General features: G+C 39.9%; 1 protein-coding gene across 2 annotated transcripts in view; it reads right to left on the bottom strand.

Moving 5' to 3' along the window:
* Nucleotides 1-789: 789 nt before the first annotated feature.
* Nucleotides 790-16,099, bottom strand: part of SAMD5 (sterile alpha motif domain containing 5) — a 46,097-nt gene continuing 30,787 nt past the window's right edge. For both annotated transcript variants that reach the window (XR_006388891.1, XM_044292219.1), the window contains one exon: nt 790-1,141. Coding sequence is in view for 1 of the 2 variants with exons in the window: in XM_044292219.1 (XP_044148154.1) it covers nt 1,133-1,141 (9 nt within the window). In the remaining variant the exon portion in view is untranslated. The remainder of the gene's footprint in view (nt 1,142-16,099) is intronic.

Below are 16,099 nucleotides of genomic sequence, written 5' to 3'. Positions count from 1 at the left end.
TAAAAGTAACTTAAAGTAAAAATTTGCCAGGGGTATGAATAATTATGGGCAGCACTGTATATGTATATTTAGGGGTATGCAGTCTATGGTGATGCTTGTATCACAGACCATCACCACTGACAGTCCAGGGTCACTAGGAGGTTCCTGACACGGGATCAACATTGGGGCTGCAATTTCATTTTTAGGTAGGGTTTCATTAGAAAAAGGGACAGAGAGGAATACTTCTTCCCTAACATAAATGAGCCCTAAACTCATTGAAGGCATTGAAATATAGAATTTCAGGAATATAGAATAAAAGCGATGTTTTAGTGGTGATGGTCTGTGATACATTTTTTCTATATCCCACGTTATAACTATCCGACTATGTGACGGTTGACTAGTCAGGATTGTGATTGCATGGTGATGCTTGTCATTGCTAAGGCAGCCACCACTGGCCCTATTGCCCGTGCACCAAGAACTTTCAACCTCAATCTCACAGTTGGTGCCAAACCTATGGAAAGGCAGTGCCACATTCTCTAGTCTATTGGGTGAGTCATTTTTTGGCAGCTATCTGTCAGTGCTATATGCACAGCTTATTGCAGTGTTGTGTGTATACTCTGTGACCAAATTATTTGGGCACTATATGGTACATTATAAGGAGGGCGTTAATAGAAGGTACCACACTGGGCCCTGTAGACATGTCCTGTTTAGACAGTTTGACATTTGTTTTTCAGTAGAACAACAAAAGATGTTTTAAAGTATGAAGACTAAATGACATTTTATTTCACACAAGCTTCTTGACAAATGTAACATAGTTTTTAATTTTCCATGTAAACAACTGATTTTATACGTCATGTATTCTTTTTTTATTATTATTATTGAATGTGACTATAAATGATAAAACAGGTCTGTAGGACTTACAAATAATAAAAGTTGCAATTTATGGCAACACGTTCAGAAGTATATATGATGGCTATTGTTATAAAAACAAATCAAGGTGTTCAAGTACATGCCATCTTCTTCTGCCGCACAATAAAACCACACTGATCAGAGAAAGGGGTCCTGGGTCTTGAACGTCTGTCTGTCCTCAGTCTCTCTTTCATCAAATCAGAAACTCTGTGTGCTGCATCCTTGGAAGGGAACCATGTATTCTTTAAAACTGCTAAAAAATACATAAAAAACATAGTTGTAATAACTGAGTCTGTGTATCAGTTCATCTGTCTACTGTGGAAAGTTATGCTGCTGTGAATAGACGTACAACAGCTCTTATCTCTTATGCTCTAAAGCTGGGTTTACAGGGGCCGTTGGAAGAGTCAATTGTCCGGAAGGAACGCTCCTTTCCAACCGTCGGCTGCTCCTTCAGTGAAGGAGACTGTTGCATTTAAATACAGCGATCTCCTTCACAGTATATTGAGGGATCACTATAGCCATCCCTCGTCCCCATACAGAATCATTGTTTCTGGGCAGCAGATCTCTGTTTAGACAGCCAATGTGGTGCTCAGGAACGATGGTTGGAGTGCCTGCATGAACAACAGGATCGCCCAATGAACGAGTGAACGATCGGTGCAACATTTAGATGGCCAGATTATCAGGAATGAGCTTTCACAGGTACAGTTGTTCCTGATAGGGATGAGCGAATCGACTTCGGATTAAACATCCAAAGTCAATTCGCATAATTCTTCGTTTGAATACTGTACGGAGCGAGCGCTTGGAACCGAACCCGAGTTTGGGAAATGTTTTTTTTACAATAGAAATTAATTTTTGAAGTTATTACCCGAAGTCGCGTGAGACTTTGCGAAGTAATAACTTCAGCTCATCTGAGCCAATACATTCTAATAGTGTAAAGAGCGCTCGCTCCGTACAGTATTCAAACTAAGTATTATGCGAATCGATTTCAGATGTTTCAACTGAAGTCGATTCGCTCATCCCTAGTTCCTGATCATCTGTCCGATTATTGATATGTGCAAATCCACCTTAACGTTCTGTACATTTTACTAATAGGACCACTACAATAGTACATAGAAAAGTAAGGGCCCCATAGCAAGGATCAAATCAGGCCCCCCACACAGGACAGAAGGGTTTCTGCCTAAAGCCTTTTCAATGAACCTGCCTCATTTGCTAAAAGTTGTTCCTTTAGAGGGTAGAGTTCAAGTTTTTACCTATCATCTATCCACTACATGCTAAATAGAAAGAAAGATAGATAGACAGAATATAGATGGATATATAGATAGAATATAGATAGGATAGATAGATAGAATATAGATAGGATAGACAGATAGATAGATAGATAGATAGATAGATAGATAGATAGATAGATAGAAATTGACCATTTTGCTATTGAGAGTCAAAGTTCTATAATCTTCAGCATCACATTCTGACGTGATGCATTTCATATCCATATCATTCTCCATATTCTCATTAGATTACATATAACTGGAAGGCCTCTGGAGAAAATACATAAACAGCATCCATTTGGTTGACTGAAGGGATATTTATTATGATGTACTTTGACAATCCACATGAAATCAGTGAATTTAATCCGATTTCTAATAAATGAATACAATATAAAATTAGTAAAGACTTTCAGATTATAGTCAAACATGTTAAATTCTATCCAGTTATTCAATATGAAAAACCTTACCATACCTACCACTGACTTAAAAAAGATAAAAAATCTCCTGTGATAGGACTGAAATATCGCTGATTTCTGTCTGTACGTGGGTGCATAAACCCCTTGGGATTGGATCCTGATTCTGGCTGCTGGCACCCTTCCTAATCAGGTCTGGTTGTAGTGATGCTTTTCCCATTTTCTACCTCTCATTTAAAGGGACTCTGCAAGACCTAAAATGCCCTCCCTAATGCCCGGATCCCTCATACCCAGAACCCCGGTCGCTCCTTAGGTCCCCACGCTTGCATCTCCCTGTCGTGCAAATCTAAACATACGGTGATGAGGAAGGGCCGCAGTTGGTGCCAGCCAATAGCAGATCACAATGGGAAAGAGCCTTGTTGGCGTTACCCGCAATGCTAGCAAGGCTCTTCCCCATTGCGGTCTGCTATTGGCTGCTCCCCCATTGCCAGATGTTTTGATCAGTGCGACGGGGAGATGCACCGTGCGGGCATCAGGAGTGACGTGGGTGCCGGGGAACGGGGTAAGTATAACCCGTATGAGGGGCCCGGGCATTAGGGGGGACATTATAGGTCTTGGATAACCCTTTTAAGATACAGAAAAATTGACCTACTTGTTATGGTGGTATACTAGTGTATGTGCAAAACGTGCATTTCCTTATTGCAAAAGTTCTTATTGTTTCATATTTGAGCATTTCATATACTACTAGTAATAGGATTGACTACAGCACAATAGTGATAGCATTAGAGCATGCTTAATGGTATATAATACCAATGAGGTTAATGTGGCAAACCTGAAAAGTAAATTGTATGAGTTTTTAGTATGTGACTGGGCAATTTTCATTGTAGCATCCAAGTAAGTAGGAAATCCCAGTGACACCATTATTAGTGTCATCCATAGAAACAAAACAATGCTTCTTTTGCGTTTCATATCCCAGTCATATTTTGTAAGGCAAGTATTATATTTAAAACTGTTAAGTTCTTACCTCAAAGGTGTGAATTACTTTGCACAGTTTAGTTTTACCTGCAAAAATGGATATTTTACTGTGAAAGCCTTCTACAAGATCATTAATAAATATATAGAAGAGAATAGGGCCCAATACTGACCCCTGAGGTACCCCTCTAGTGACAGTGACCCAATCCGAATGTGTACCATTAATAACCACCCTCTGTTTTCTATCATTGAGCCAGTTTCTTTACAGACGTTTTCTCCCAGTCTAATCATTCTCATTTTATATACTAACATAGCTGCCAACTGTCCTGGATTTTTCAGGACTCAGGACTAGGAATGAGCAAAACCAACTTTAGATGAAACATCCGAAGTCAATTCACATAAAACTTCATTCTAATACTGTACGGAGCAGGAGCTCCGTACAGTATTAGAATGTATTGGCTCCGATGAGCCAAATGTATTGCTTCGCAAAGTCTCGCAAGACTTCTCGCAATAACTTCATAAATTAATTTTTACTGTAAAAAAAATTCCCAAACTCGGGATCGGTTCCAAGTGGAAATGTTTTTTTAACAGTACAAACTAATTTATGAAGTTATTGCGAGAAGTCCCTGGAGACTTCGCGAAGCAATAACTTCGGCTCATCAGAGCCAATACATTCTAATACTCTACAGAGCTCCTGCTCTGTACAGTATTAGAACAAAGTTTTATGCGAATCGACTTCGGATGTTTCATCCAAAATCGATTCGCTTATCCCCTACTTAGGACTGTCCCTGATTTTTAGAGACAGTTCTGGCAAATTTGCACGGTCCCCGGCCAAAAACGAGCGGGGCTAATGCAAACACCGCGCACAAGTTGGTGTTTCCAATGGGTTCTGGGCATTTTTGTTTTGGGGCTTATATACCTGATTTTACCAACTCAAATGTTGGTAAGTATGTACTAACTATTTATGTGGCACAGTATCCTAGGGATAGGTCATCAATATTACACTCCCAGAAAACCCCTTTGATATCACCAGTTCCAGCGTATATAAGTACAGACACTGTATTTTTTGCCCTATAAGAGGCACTTTTTTCCTCCCAAAGTGGGGGGAAAATGTCAGTTCATCTTATGGGGTGAATACTAATAAGTGCTTCCACCATGGAAGCTCTCATTATTCCAGGAGGGCTTGAAAGTGGTTAATGCAGTGCTCCTCATGCTTTGTGCTCACTTCTTCCTAATCTTCTTCTGCAGGGCTCTACACACAGGGCTGTGACCTGCGCACAGTGTGAAGACATCGGCGCACTCTGTGACCTTATGCTGTTTGACGTCAGGTCAGAGCACAGCATGGCATGAAAGACCAGGAAGACCGCTGGATATCAGGAGCGGCGGCAGCATCCGTAGCAGGAGAGATAAGTTGTCTGCTCTGGTCTGATTGGAGGTCTTTTTCACATTGAGAGTCTGATCTGAGGTCTGAATGGAGGTCTTTTTCACATTGAGGAGGTCTGGTCTGAGGTCTTATTCACATTGGGGGTCGGATCTGAGGTCTGATTGGGAGCCTTATTAACCTTGGGGGTCGGATCTGAGGTCTGATTAATATTGAGGGTTTGATTGGGGCTCTGATCTAATATCTAATAAAAAAAATAATAATGTCTTGCTTTTCTCCTTTAAATCCTAGGTGCATCTTATGGGCAGGTTGATGGACAGAGAATGATTTATTTCCAGCCTGTGAAGATAATTTCCTGTTATGGGCTTGAAGTTCCTAGAAAGTCTATTTGTATATATGAAGTATAATATACACTGCCACCCAATTTTCCTTCCTGGAGAAATATATTGATTGGATATTTGTCAACACCATATAAGCAAGGAAATCATTTGTCATAAATTCCATCCGATAAAACACCCAGACTACAAGCCAACATACACTAGGATTTAGGAGTGGTTCTGAAATTACTCGAGAGACTACATAGGATTGGTACCATATGTTATGACATATGAGTCATTTAGCAAATAAAGCTAAGCAAGTGCATTCCTAATGTATGCCAACAGATAATTTGTGCAAATGGCTCATTCTCTGTATACTTAGTTGACAACTGCAATCAGCTCGAATAGACTTGAAATATAACATTATTTGCAGCAAGGGAGACAGGTTTCTTCTAGACAAAAACAAACAATCAAATGACAACTGTCTGGCGGTACCATGTGCTGTGAACATATCTCCTGCATGTCACCTTGCCTTCTAACCATGTGCAAAATGCACATTATAACATATCATGTGCAAAATACCATTTGTCTATGGCATCCTACTGTATCTTACTCTTTACAGTTCCTTATGTCACATTCCTTTGTGACAAATGGACCAGGGGGAGATTAAATGGGAAGACTACCCTCTATTAGCTCTTCTGTAGTGGATGAATATGTAAGGAGCATTACAGCAGCTGTAGTATCAGCCATCTGAACATGAGGGATATCATCTCATCACTGCTGTGGGAATTAAGGAATATAGGCCAGAAATTAAGTTGTCAAGGGCTATCTATGAGAAATATTCTATTATCGAAATGTATCCTGAAAGAAAGACAGATGTGCAGTAGCAATAAGGAACAGGCACTTATTCTGCGCGGGCCACCACTGTTTAAAGTCCTGCTACCTTATCTACTACTGAGAGGTCCCTGAACATATTGTTACCAACATTATAGCACATTATAAAATAATATAGATAGATAATGAGATAGATATGAGATAGATAGATAGATAGATAGATAGATAGATAGATACATAGATAGACATTAGATAGATAGATAGATAGATAGATAGATAGATAGATAAAAATGACAAAAAGGCAGGCAGCACAGCGAACTCTGCGGCACTTCCAGGATCAATCGTGTGTTTATTCACCAAAAAACAGCAACGTTTCGGTCCACTCATTAAAATTCTCATTCATATGTTCCAGAAAAAAATCTGTACAGATGCTCAGTATACTCACAGATTGTGTACAGAAAAACCATGGATTAGCCTCAATGATTTAGGCTATACCGTGTGTGGCTCCACCGGCACATGTGCAGCAGAAGTCTGAGTGTCGACCTCCGCTGCAGAGCCTCTGGTTTGCCATTGACATATCCACAATGTGCGAATCTCCTGTAAGGAGTATGGAGCTCCCCACCATCCTCTGCCAATGGACAGTCTGGGGAATCTGATTTGGATTCCTGACACAAATTGCATTGGGGTGTTCTGCATGTTTAGGAAGCTGCCTATGTTGTCTATTGAACTAGAATACAGACAACCCATAAAAAACATATCCATCCTTAGTATTGATATAAAACCTTTAATCATTGGCGCAGAGTTTGGACTGTTGTCCCGTATTTCCAGTAACAGAAATCTCTAGGTAGGGTATAAAGGGGTTTCAGCTTGGTATGGGGCCTTTTTGGTTATGATTTCATCGTACATGTCTTTGACAGATCATTTAGACTGGTATTCCATTGCAGGAAGGCCCACCAGCCAACCAAGAGGATCCGTACTCAAGCAGGCGACTGCGAGCTTCTGCTGCCAGTTCAGTTACATGTCATCATTTTCCGAGAAGCCTTCATATGCTGGCCTAAAAGCATAATCACCACCACTAATGGTAATGTAACAAGGCCTGACATTATATACATTATACACAATAATGTAGAATTTGCCAGCCCTGCTACCCTACATAGATTTCATACCACAGCCAGGCCAGTGCTGGTTATAAAATTAAGATATTGTGTTCATTTTCACACAAGGTAATATTATTTGAAAAGCTAGTATTCATTGTTTGAACTGTATAAAATGTGACTTTTAATTTGCCATTAAATCCATAGAATCTGGCTCAGAGATGAACACATCGGGTAAAGGATAGAATAAAAGCATGTGGTAATAGTAGAAAAAGTAAATGCAAGCGGCACTGCCGAGTGTCCCAGATAAATGCAACGGGTCCTCAAACACCTGTCCCTTTAAGACACAGCCCCAAGCTTAAGAGAGAGTAACAATTCAAGATAAGAAAAGGCGGAACTCACCAGTCTGGCCAGATGAGGCGCAAACTAGCGCGAAACGGACATCGCCGCAAACCTTTCTGTATACCCTGACACCGTATGCTCCTGCCCGAATATTACGTTGGATGAATAAAGGATCTTTTTTATCAGCACTGGTGAATGCCGCCTCGTCTATTTCTTATCTTAAATAGAATAAAAGAAGGTTGTCTCACTTCAGTGAATGGTATTAATCATGTAGAGAAAGTTAATACAAGGCACTTACTAATGTATTGTGATTGTCCATATTGCTTCCTTTGCTGGCTGGATTCATTTTCCTTCACATTATACACTGCTTGTTTCCATGTTTTTTTAGGAAAAAGTGCAGGCCTCTCTGGTGGCTGGGACCATGGAAGTGAGTAATAGGCCAGCCTTTTTCCTTGAGTGTGCAAGAGTGGCTACCGCTGCTAGTTTGTAGGATGGCCGTAACCATGGAAATGAGCAGCGTATAATGTGATGGCAAAATGAATCAGGTGGGCAAAGGAGGAAATATGGACAATCACAATACATTAGTAAGTGCCTTGTATACATTTTTTCTACATAAATGCTATTTGCTAAGGTGAGACAATCCATTTAATCTTTCTGTGCCTATATAGATTGGCAGTTAGATTTCAACATGACTGATCCTTTTGTTCTTGGTAAGATAAGATGCAGACAGCAGCTTACTCCCCTCTCTCCATTCAGTACACATGCATGCTCAGCTGAGCCAAGTGTGCATGTCTTTTACATATGTGTCAAACTGATCAGCAAAATTCTGTCAAAATTTGAATTTGGCTCCTAAAGAAAAAACAAAACAGTAAGTAGATTAGTAAATAAAGGTTTTAGATAATTCCAAGACATTTGGCAGAGGATGAAAGGGCTTACCACATGGGATAATACACTGAAATTAGTATTGTATTCAGGCAGCATCATTTATGCCATTTAGGCTTTCAACATATACACTCACTGATTTAAACCACTAAGCCACATGCTTTATACAAAAGGAAAGCCTCTTAAGGTTTATTCTGTTTCCAAGATTTGATGAAAAGCATAAAATCATATAAAGTTTTACATGTGTTCATAGTACACAGTATATACATAGCTTGACAGATAAATGATATATAGACAGGTGGAAAAATAGATATTAGATGGATAGATACTGTAAATGATAGATAGAAAGGTAGAAAAAATAGATAGATAATAGATAGGCAGGTGGAAAAATAGATAATTGATCTCATTGATCAAGAGTAAAAAGCCAGAGGCCCAGATGGCATCCTCCTAGAAATGATAAAATACAGCCCACCAGGTATCCAGGCCTGCAAAAGTATAACTCTTCAATGATGTGCTCAGTGCCAGCTACTTCCCCCAGAGCTGGAACCAGGGCCTCATCACCCCCATACACAAGAGCGGAGACAGGTATGACCTGGCCAACTACCCAGGTAAAATTTCTGCTTTCTGCAAGATAACCTGGAAATCTTCGAGTAATTCAGCACTTCGTGGGCACTGCCCATCAATCCAAAGAGTACCAACATCATAGTGTTCCAGAAGACAAACCAGCCGGGCATCCTCCCTTCCTGTTAAACAACTGTCCACTTTCAGAAACTGACAGGTATACCTACCTGGGACTAGAAATTAGCCAGTCCAGGAGCTTTATGCAAGCCATAGAGACACTGAAATACAAGGTGTAAAAAAAGTCTATGCCATCAGAAGGTGTATATATCATCTCAAAGCACCAGGGACCTTCTGACTTTGATAGCATCATCGCCCCAATCCTTCTGTATGGCAGCGAAGCCTTGGGTTTGAATACATACCCAGACTGGTCAAAGTGGGACTCTGGGCCAACGGAAATATTCCATCTAAAATTCTGCTAAATATCTTCTCCAGGTCCATCTGAGCACTTGTAACAACTCCTGGGCATATTCCTACTATACATTGCTGTCCAGAAAAGAGTGCTGCAATTCAGAGCCCATCTACATAGTAGCAGTCCCAGCTCATACCACCACATAGCCTTGTTGTACCAAGAAGCTTTAAAAGAAAAGAAGCACCCCGGAACAAGTCACCAAAACCCAGCCTGACCAGGCCACCAACCAGCACAGCCTGAAGTCCAGAAGGGAAATCCAGAAAACAATATATAAGAGCAAAGAGTATATAAGAGTCTGGAGGAGTGACATAATAACATCACAGAAGCTGACAATATACCAGAGCCTGCAGAGGGAGTACAAACTGGCTCCATATCTGGAGAAACTCCCCAAACCCAGAGACTTACAGACCCTGAGCTGCTGCAGACTGAGTGCCCAAAGCCTGCTCATCAAATCTGGGCGGCACCAACAGAACTACGAGCACAGGGAGAGCAGACTGTGCCAGCAGTGCGAACAGGAGGCTGTGGAGTATGATGCCCACTTCCTTCCGCAGTGTCCCAAATACTCAGCAGTGAGGGACACTCACTTCGGGAGACTGTCTGATCTCTGCCCAGACTTCACCTCCTTGGAGGAGGAACAGACACTATCTATACTGCTGGGGGAGGAGAAGAACACAGTGGCCATAGCAGCACAATATGTCAGTGCCTGCCATAGACTGAGAGGAGAGTGATATGCCATGGACTCCTATTCAACCACCCTGGATGTGCCGCTACCCACATCCCCCACCCCAATACATTTATTTCCCACTTGCTTTGACAATGCTGTATTTAGTCCTGCCAATAAAGCTGATTTGAAATAGATGGATAGATAGATAGATAGATAGATAGATAGACAGGTAGATAAGAGATAGATAGATAGAAAGATAGATAGATAAATAGATAGACTGATATGAGACAGATAGATAAAACAGATATTTTTTTTTCTTCTGAATGACTTGTTAGTGATTGAGAGTAAAAAATCTATACTCTTTAGCATCACGTGTGTAACAGGATGTTCAAAATGTAAGTTAATCACAGCCATTATGTAAGCCCCTACAGAGTATTTTTTCTTAGATATTTCCTTTTAATTCTTCATAATTTTATTTGTTGCCATATAACTGCAGTAAACTGTGCAGAGCTGAAATTTCTATTATTTTTCTTCTGCTCTAGCAGACACCCGCTGTCTGCATGGACGTATGCTATTAGCAAGGGTCCTGTCAGATGGTTATTCTCTTCAAGGCAATTAAAATCTGAGTATAGGCAGCATGGCTAACAGTTCACACAGAAATAAATAATGTGGTACATCTGTGGTGGTTCAGCTTCTCTTTCATTAAAGCTTAGTTACCGTTAGGGAAACATTCTTGCTTTCTATTTTTTCAGTTAACTTCTAGAATTATTCTAGCTATAGAATATATATTTTGCTGCTATACACAATGTCGCATATTCTTTATTCCATGTTTACATATCAGAGGCCTGAGCTCTGTTTATTCCTGATATAGATCCAATTATCTGCATTTAAATAAAATCAAAGGATACAGTTGCCAGTAACAGGAGAAACTTACTACATATCCTTTTTATATTAACCCTGTAAAGCAAACAATGTATGTGGCAGTTGCAGAAAGTTAGCATGTTATCGTTAGAGAAGACTATCCACCACTCCTGACATGCCGGTTATAATAGCTCCATGCATTTCCCATATAATAACAATTTAGGAGCATCTATTCTTATAGCACTATGGCTCTGCTGTTCCTTCATTATTTCAGCTAGACGTTATGAATTAATAGCTAGCAGTCTGCAGTAAGGGTCCAGAGGGGAGGTAACCAGTTGGGGGCGTGTACCTGCACAGACTCACTCTATCCAATCAGTGCTGCCATTGTCAGACTCGGCAAGTACTTACCCAACTTGTTACCTCCCCTCTGTACCCTTACTGCAGACTGCTAGCAATTCATTCATAACTTCTAGTAGAAATAATAGAGGAATGGCACAACATACAGACATAAGAATAGATGCTCCAGAATTGTTATTACATGGGGAATGTATGAATCTATAAAAACAGACATGTCAGAAGCGGTGACAGGTCCTCTTTAAAAACCATGACTATTCAGTGTATTAGGCCCTCTTTAAAAACAGAGGTCAAACTTCTATAAAGTAGTTAATAAACACACTGGATATCAGTCATAAAATCTGCTACACCAGTTTTGCTGCTTAAAAGTTTTGGAAGAGATGTTGCGTGTGACATTTTGTGCCTATTTCTGCGACACTTGGTAAGCCTTGCCACTTTCAGGAGTGGAGTAAAAAGTTGGCTGGGATTAGAGATTCGAACGGTGTTATATCTTATTTACGATGGGCAACTTTCACCGATAGTGGGTAAACCACATCGCACTGCACCAAATTTAATAAAAGTGGATGCCACTTCAGAAATTTGGGGCAACTACACAAGCCAAAGACAGACTTAAAACTGACACAAAAAACACTGCAAATCATACATTTCACCATAATTTAAACTATTTAAAAATGAAAATCACTATGTGCCAATCTAATGAAAGACAACTCTTAGCAGTGAAGGTAGGTACAAAGCAATCCCTACACAAGGTTTCACCGTAAAGCACAATACATTAAAATTCAGATCAATATTACATACACTGTATATAAATATATTGCAAAGTAAGTAAGCCATGCATCAGATATGACACATGCTGATGATTCCACAACTCTCTAGTCCTAATTTTTTTGCATAAGTGTCTCCTTGGCAACAATTTACTGAAAGCGTTATGCATATTCAATTTTCTTATGAATACACCCAAAAAGCTTTTAGAATATAGTTTATCTGTCAAAAACCGATCTCTAATTATTTAACAAAATTTATCTTCAGTACATCACAAGCATAAAAGTTATTATTTTGTGATTTATCACTGAAGCAAAATTATCTAAAAAGCATACAAGCTTTTAAATCAATCACAGGTGAGTGATAAGGTGCACTTAGCTTTATTTTTATAGGACGGTTACCGTAACTAATGGCAGGGAAATATTTCTTGGGTATTTATATAAACAGAATTGTCAGGCTGTGATTTTATGCATTTGCAGCATTCTGTTGATGAAATGGCACATTTTTCTGTACGCACGTATTAGGAAAGGTTAGGCCCAGTGACAAGAAAAGACTTGTATTTGGTTAAACCTCATATAATTACATAATTAACAGGTGACTTTGCTCTGATATGGGAAATGTTATGCTACAGGGGTTTTCTTAGAGGGGTTTCCTTATGATAGTTCATCAATGTCTGATTGGTGGAGGTCCGTCCGAGTCCCGGCACCCCCACAAGGCAGCAGTCTCCTCATGGTTACCAAGCACAGCATTGTACATTGTATAGTGGCAGTGCTTGGTATTACAGTGCAGCTCCATTCACTTGAATAGGCCTGAGTGGCACATAGGCCATGTGACTGATGAATGTGATACCATTGGCTTAGGAAGAGGCTGCAGTGCTCAACAGAGCACCGCGGCCTCTTCAAACAGCTGATTGAAATTGGCGGGTGTGCCAGGAGTTGGACCCCCACCAAACAAATATTTATGACCTATCATGCAGATAAGTCATCAATGCCACCCTATGTGTTCTTATGTGCACTACAACTTTTCATCACCACCAATCAGCCACAAAAGTTCCAAATAAAGTGCAAACTGTATTTACTTGTTGTTTTCGGTATAAAAAAAGTAACAATGTTTGACACAAAGGGCATTTTGCTCAAAAGTTTGAGACTTTTTATCTTTTACGCTGCTCTCAGATGTTTTTTGCACAAAATGCCGTGGCCAGATGTTACATGCGGGAGGTCAATAGACAATTATAAAATGCCCTTCTTTTTTTGTAGTGGTGTTTCAAGACAATAGACTGGTGTTTTCTATTCCTTGGCACTTTTGAAATCACCACATGTTCTGAGTGTGATTTTTTTTCTGGTGGTTTCTCATTAACTTCTCTATAGGAAAAAACATCTAAAAAAAACAAGTAAAATGAGTGAGAAACATTTTTTTATCCCAAAAAAACCTTGTAAAAATGCACACATTTTATGGCATTATTTTTTAGAAGCAAAAAAAAGCAAAGAATGGCAGCAGCCTAATCAGCACTTGTTCTAAAGTATGTTTCCTAGTAAAGTGCGATGAGGTGGGCACATCTCTTTACAGTTCCCCATAATATACCGTATAAACATGAACAATTAGAAAATAAAAAAGGAATACCATTAATCCAAAAGTCCCATTTATATTAAAATAAAGACTATACACAATCTCACAGTGTAGTGAATGGGGCTACAATTCACTTTGATAAAGTGTAAACTGAGAATGAATGTCATTTGTTAAAAAAGATCAGCTATATCAGTGTGAATGAGGTTATATCATAGGTAACATTATAACAGAAACAACATTCTGCTTGTTATTTCGGAACCTACAAAGCCCTTTTTTCAATTGATTGTTCCATAGGACAAAGCCTCCATGGCGCCTTCTGAATGAATAGCACAGGCCCTTATCAGAATCCCTTACAGTTATTTGTGACCTCGTACCTTTTGTCCGCCTTACTGCCAAACACAGCAGTTTTAACACATGGATAATTCTAGACTTCGCTCAACTTTTCGTATTAAATTACTTTATTTTAAAATACATAAAGGGTCATTTACTATGTACCCATATATAAGACGTATTTCTGGAACAAATTCCAGCGCAAAAGTTATTTGCGCCATAATCTGCGACTTTTCCCAGCTCACTCCAGGTCTAAAAAAGTGGCGGGGAAGAGGCCAGGATGGCAAGTCCGTCTCATTCATAATTTTCTACGCCTTTTTCAGGTGTATAAAATCATCTAAATTTAAGCCAGAAAGGAAACTGTCTTACATTTAGACTGGCGGTGAATACACCGAAGGTTTGTAGAGGCTGGAGACTACCGCCAGTTAAATGGATTAGGAAGACCGGTGTCTAAAACCTAATCCTTAGTTCCTGTATACAAAACTACGTTCGGCTTTCTCCGAAACTCCCATAGAAATGAATGGAGCGGCCACGCACATCAGACCACTCACTCCATTCATTTCAGGGGGCCTTCATGGAGTTTGTGGCCCAAGTTCTCATGATCAGTGGGGGTCCCGGCAGTATCAGTGGTAGGACCCCCACTGATATAATAGTTATCCCCTGTCCTGAGGTTAGGGGATAATTTTAAAAAAATTGGAATACCCCTTTAACTATATAAAGGTTTTCAGAAATTGTTCTTTTAAGCACTATCAACACTAACAATGCATAAGCCTCTTGCAAATGCATTTTCTGTCATTTGATAATAAAATGCATTTAACATGCCAAAGGTAGAGTTTGTTTTTTCTCACTTCCAATTCCTTATTATTTTAGACAGTTTTGAAACAACTGTTATGTGTTAGCAGAAAGTTAATTTTGTATCCTCTTATGGAGTTAGACCAACGTTTATATGGAGGATTCACAGAAACAGGAGTTTGTATCACAGAGCCAGAACCCCAATCTATTGAGAAACTCTGCTGGTGGCACTCACTTGTAATTTAATGCATTTACGATTAATAATTTCGGAGGTAGGTAGATAGATAGACAGACAGACAGACAGTAGTGCTGGGGTCCTAGGTTCGGATCTGACAGGACAACATCTTCATGGAGTTTGTATGTTCTCCCTGTGCTTGTGTGGGTTTCCTCTGGGTACTCCAGTTTCCCACATTAAAAAGACATACTGATAGAAAACCCATTGTGATCCCCACTGGGGACAGCCTGATGCTAATGTCTATAAAGCGCTGTGGAATATAGCAGCACCATATAGGTGTGTAAAATAAATAATAAATAGATGATTCATAGATCCTTGCAACATAGCATAGTACCCACATTCCAAACAGCCTCCGACCACCCATTTGTGCCAGTGACGGGCTCACTGCTAGGTGGAAGTCTCTGCCTAGCGTAGTGATGTGAAGCCCGTTATGTCACCAGCAGTAAACAAACAGACCTTGCTCTACGTGATGCAAGGCAAGGGGGAGCATGCTCTGGTGCTCCACTCATAGATAGTAAAAGAATAAAGAAGAGCTTATATCCAGGTTCCGCAACCCCTTTCAATCTGTGACTCATTTTACAATCCAAAATCCCTGAAAATCCAGCATTTATTAAAGATCAATGCCAGATTAAATAAAAGAGGGGTGTGTTGCTGTATTCCTGAGCAAGGGGCTGGAGTGTATTTTTTTACAACAGGGACATTGGAAGTGGGTTAAGGAAAATGGCAGTGCCAAAGGGCTGGCAGCTCTAGGTAGTCTGAGTGAGGTGTGAATAGAAGAGGGAGTTAAGGTGGAGAACCAAGATAGGGTAAAGGATGGGTGGGCAGGTAGACCACATTGCAGGTTAGTTTTACCTGGGGAGACAAGTATCTCAACCTCCCATCCCTTTTATTACAGTTTTAATTTGTAACATGGGATTGTGACATCTCATACACTCTGTGGTAGTGGTTAATAGGCCATATCATAAATGTACGGTATAATAATAATTTTAATTTATATTGCACAAATATATCTTGCAGCACTTCACAAATCATGTAGAAACAAAATCAGACAATACAGAGTAACAAACTAAGACAAGGAGTGAGTACCCTTCTCGCAAGAGCTTACAATCTATGAGGG

Source organism: Bufo gargarizans, chromosome 4, assembly GCF_014858855.1.
Source record: "Bufo gargarizans isolate SCDJY-AF-19 chromosome 4, ASM1485885v1, whole genome shotgun sequence".
NCBI classification, from domain to species: Eukaryota; Metazoa; Chordata; class Amphibia; order Anura; family Bufonidae; genus Bufo; species Bufo gargarizans.
The sequence above is the reverse complement of the archived record's forward strand: the minus strand, read 5'-3'. Positions and strand labels throughout refer to the sequence as shown.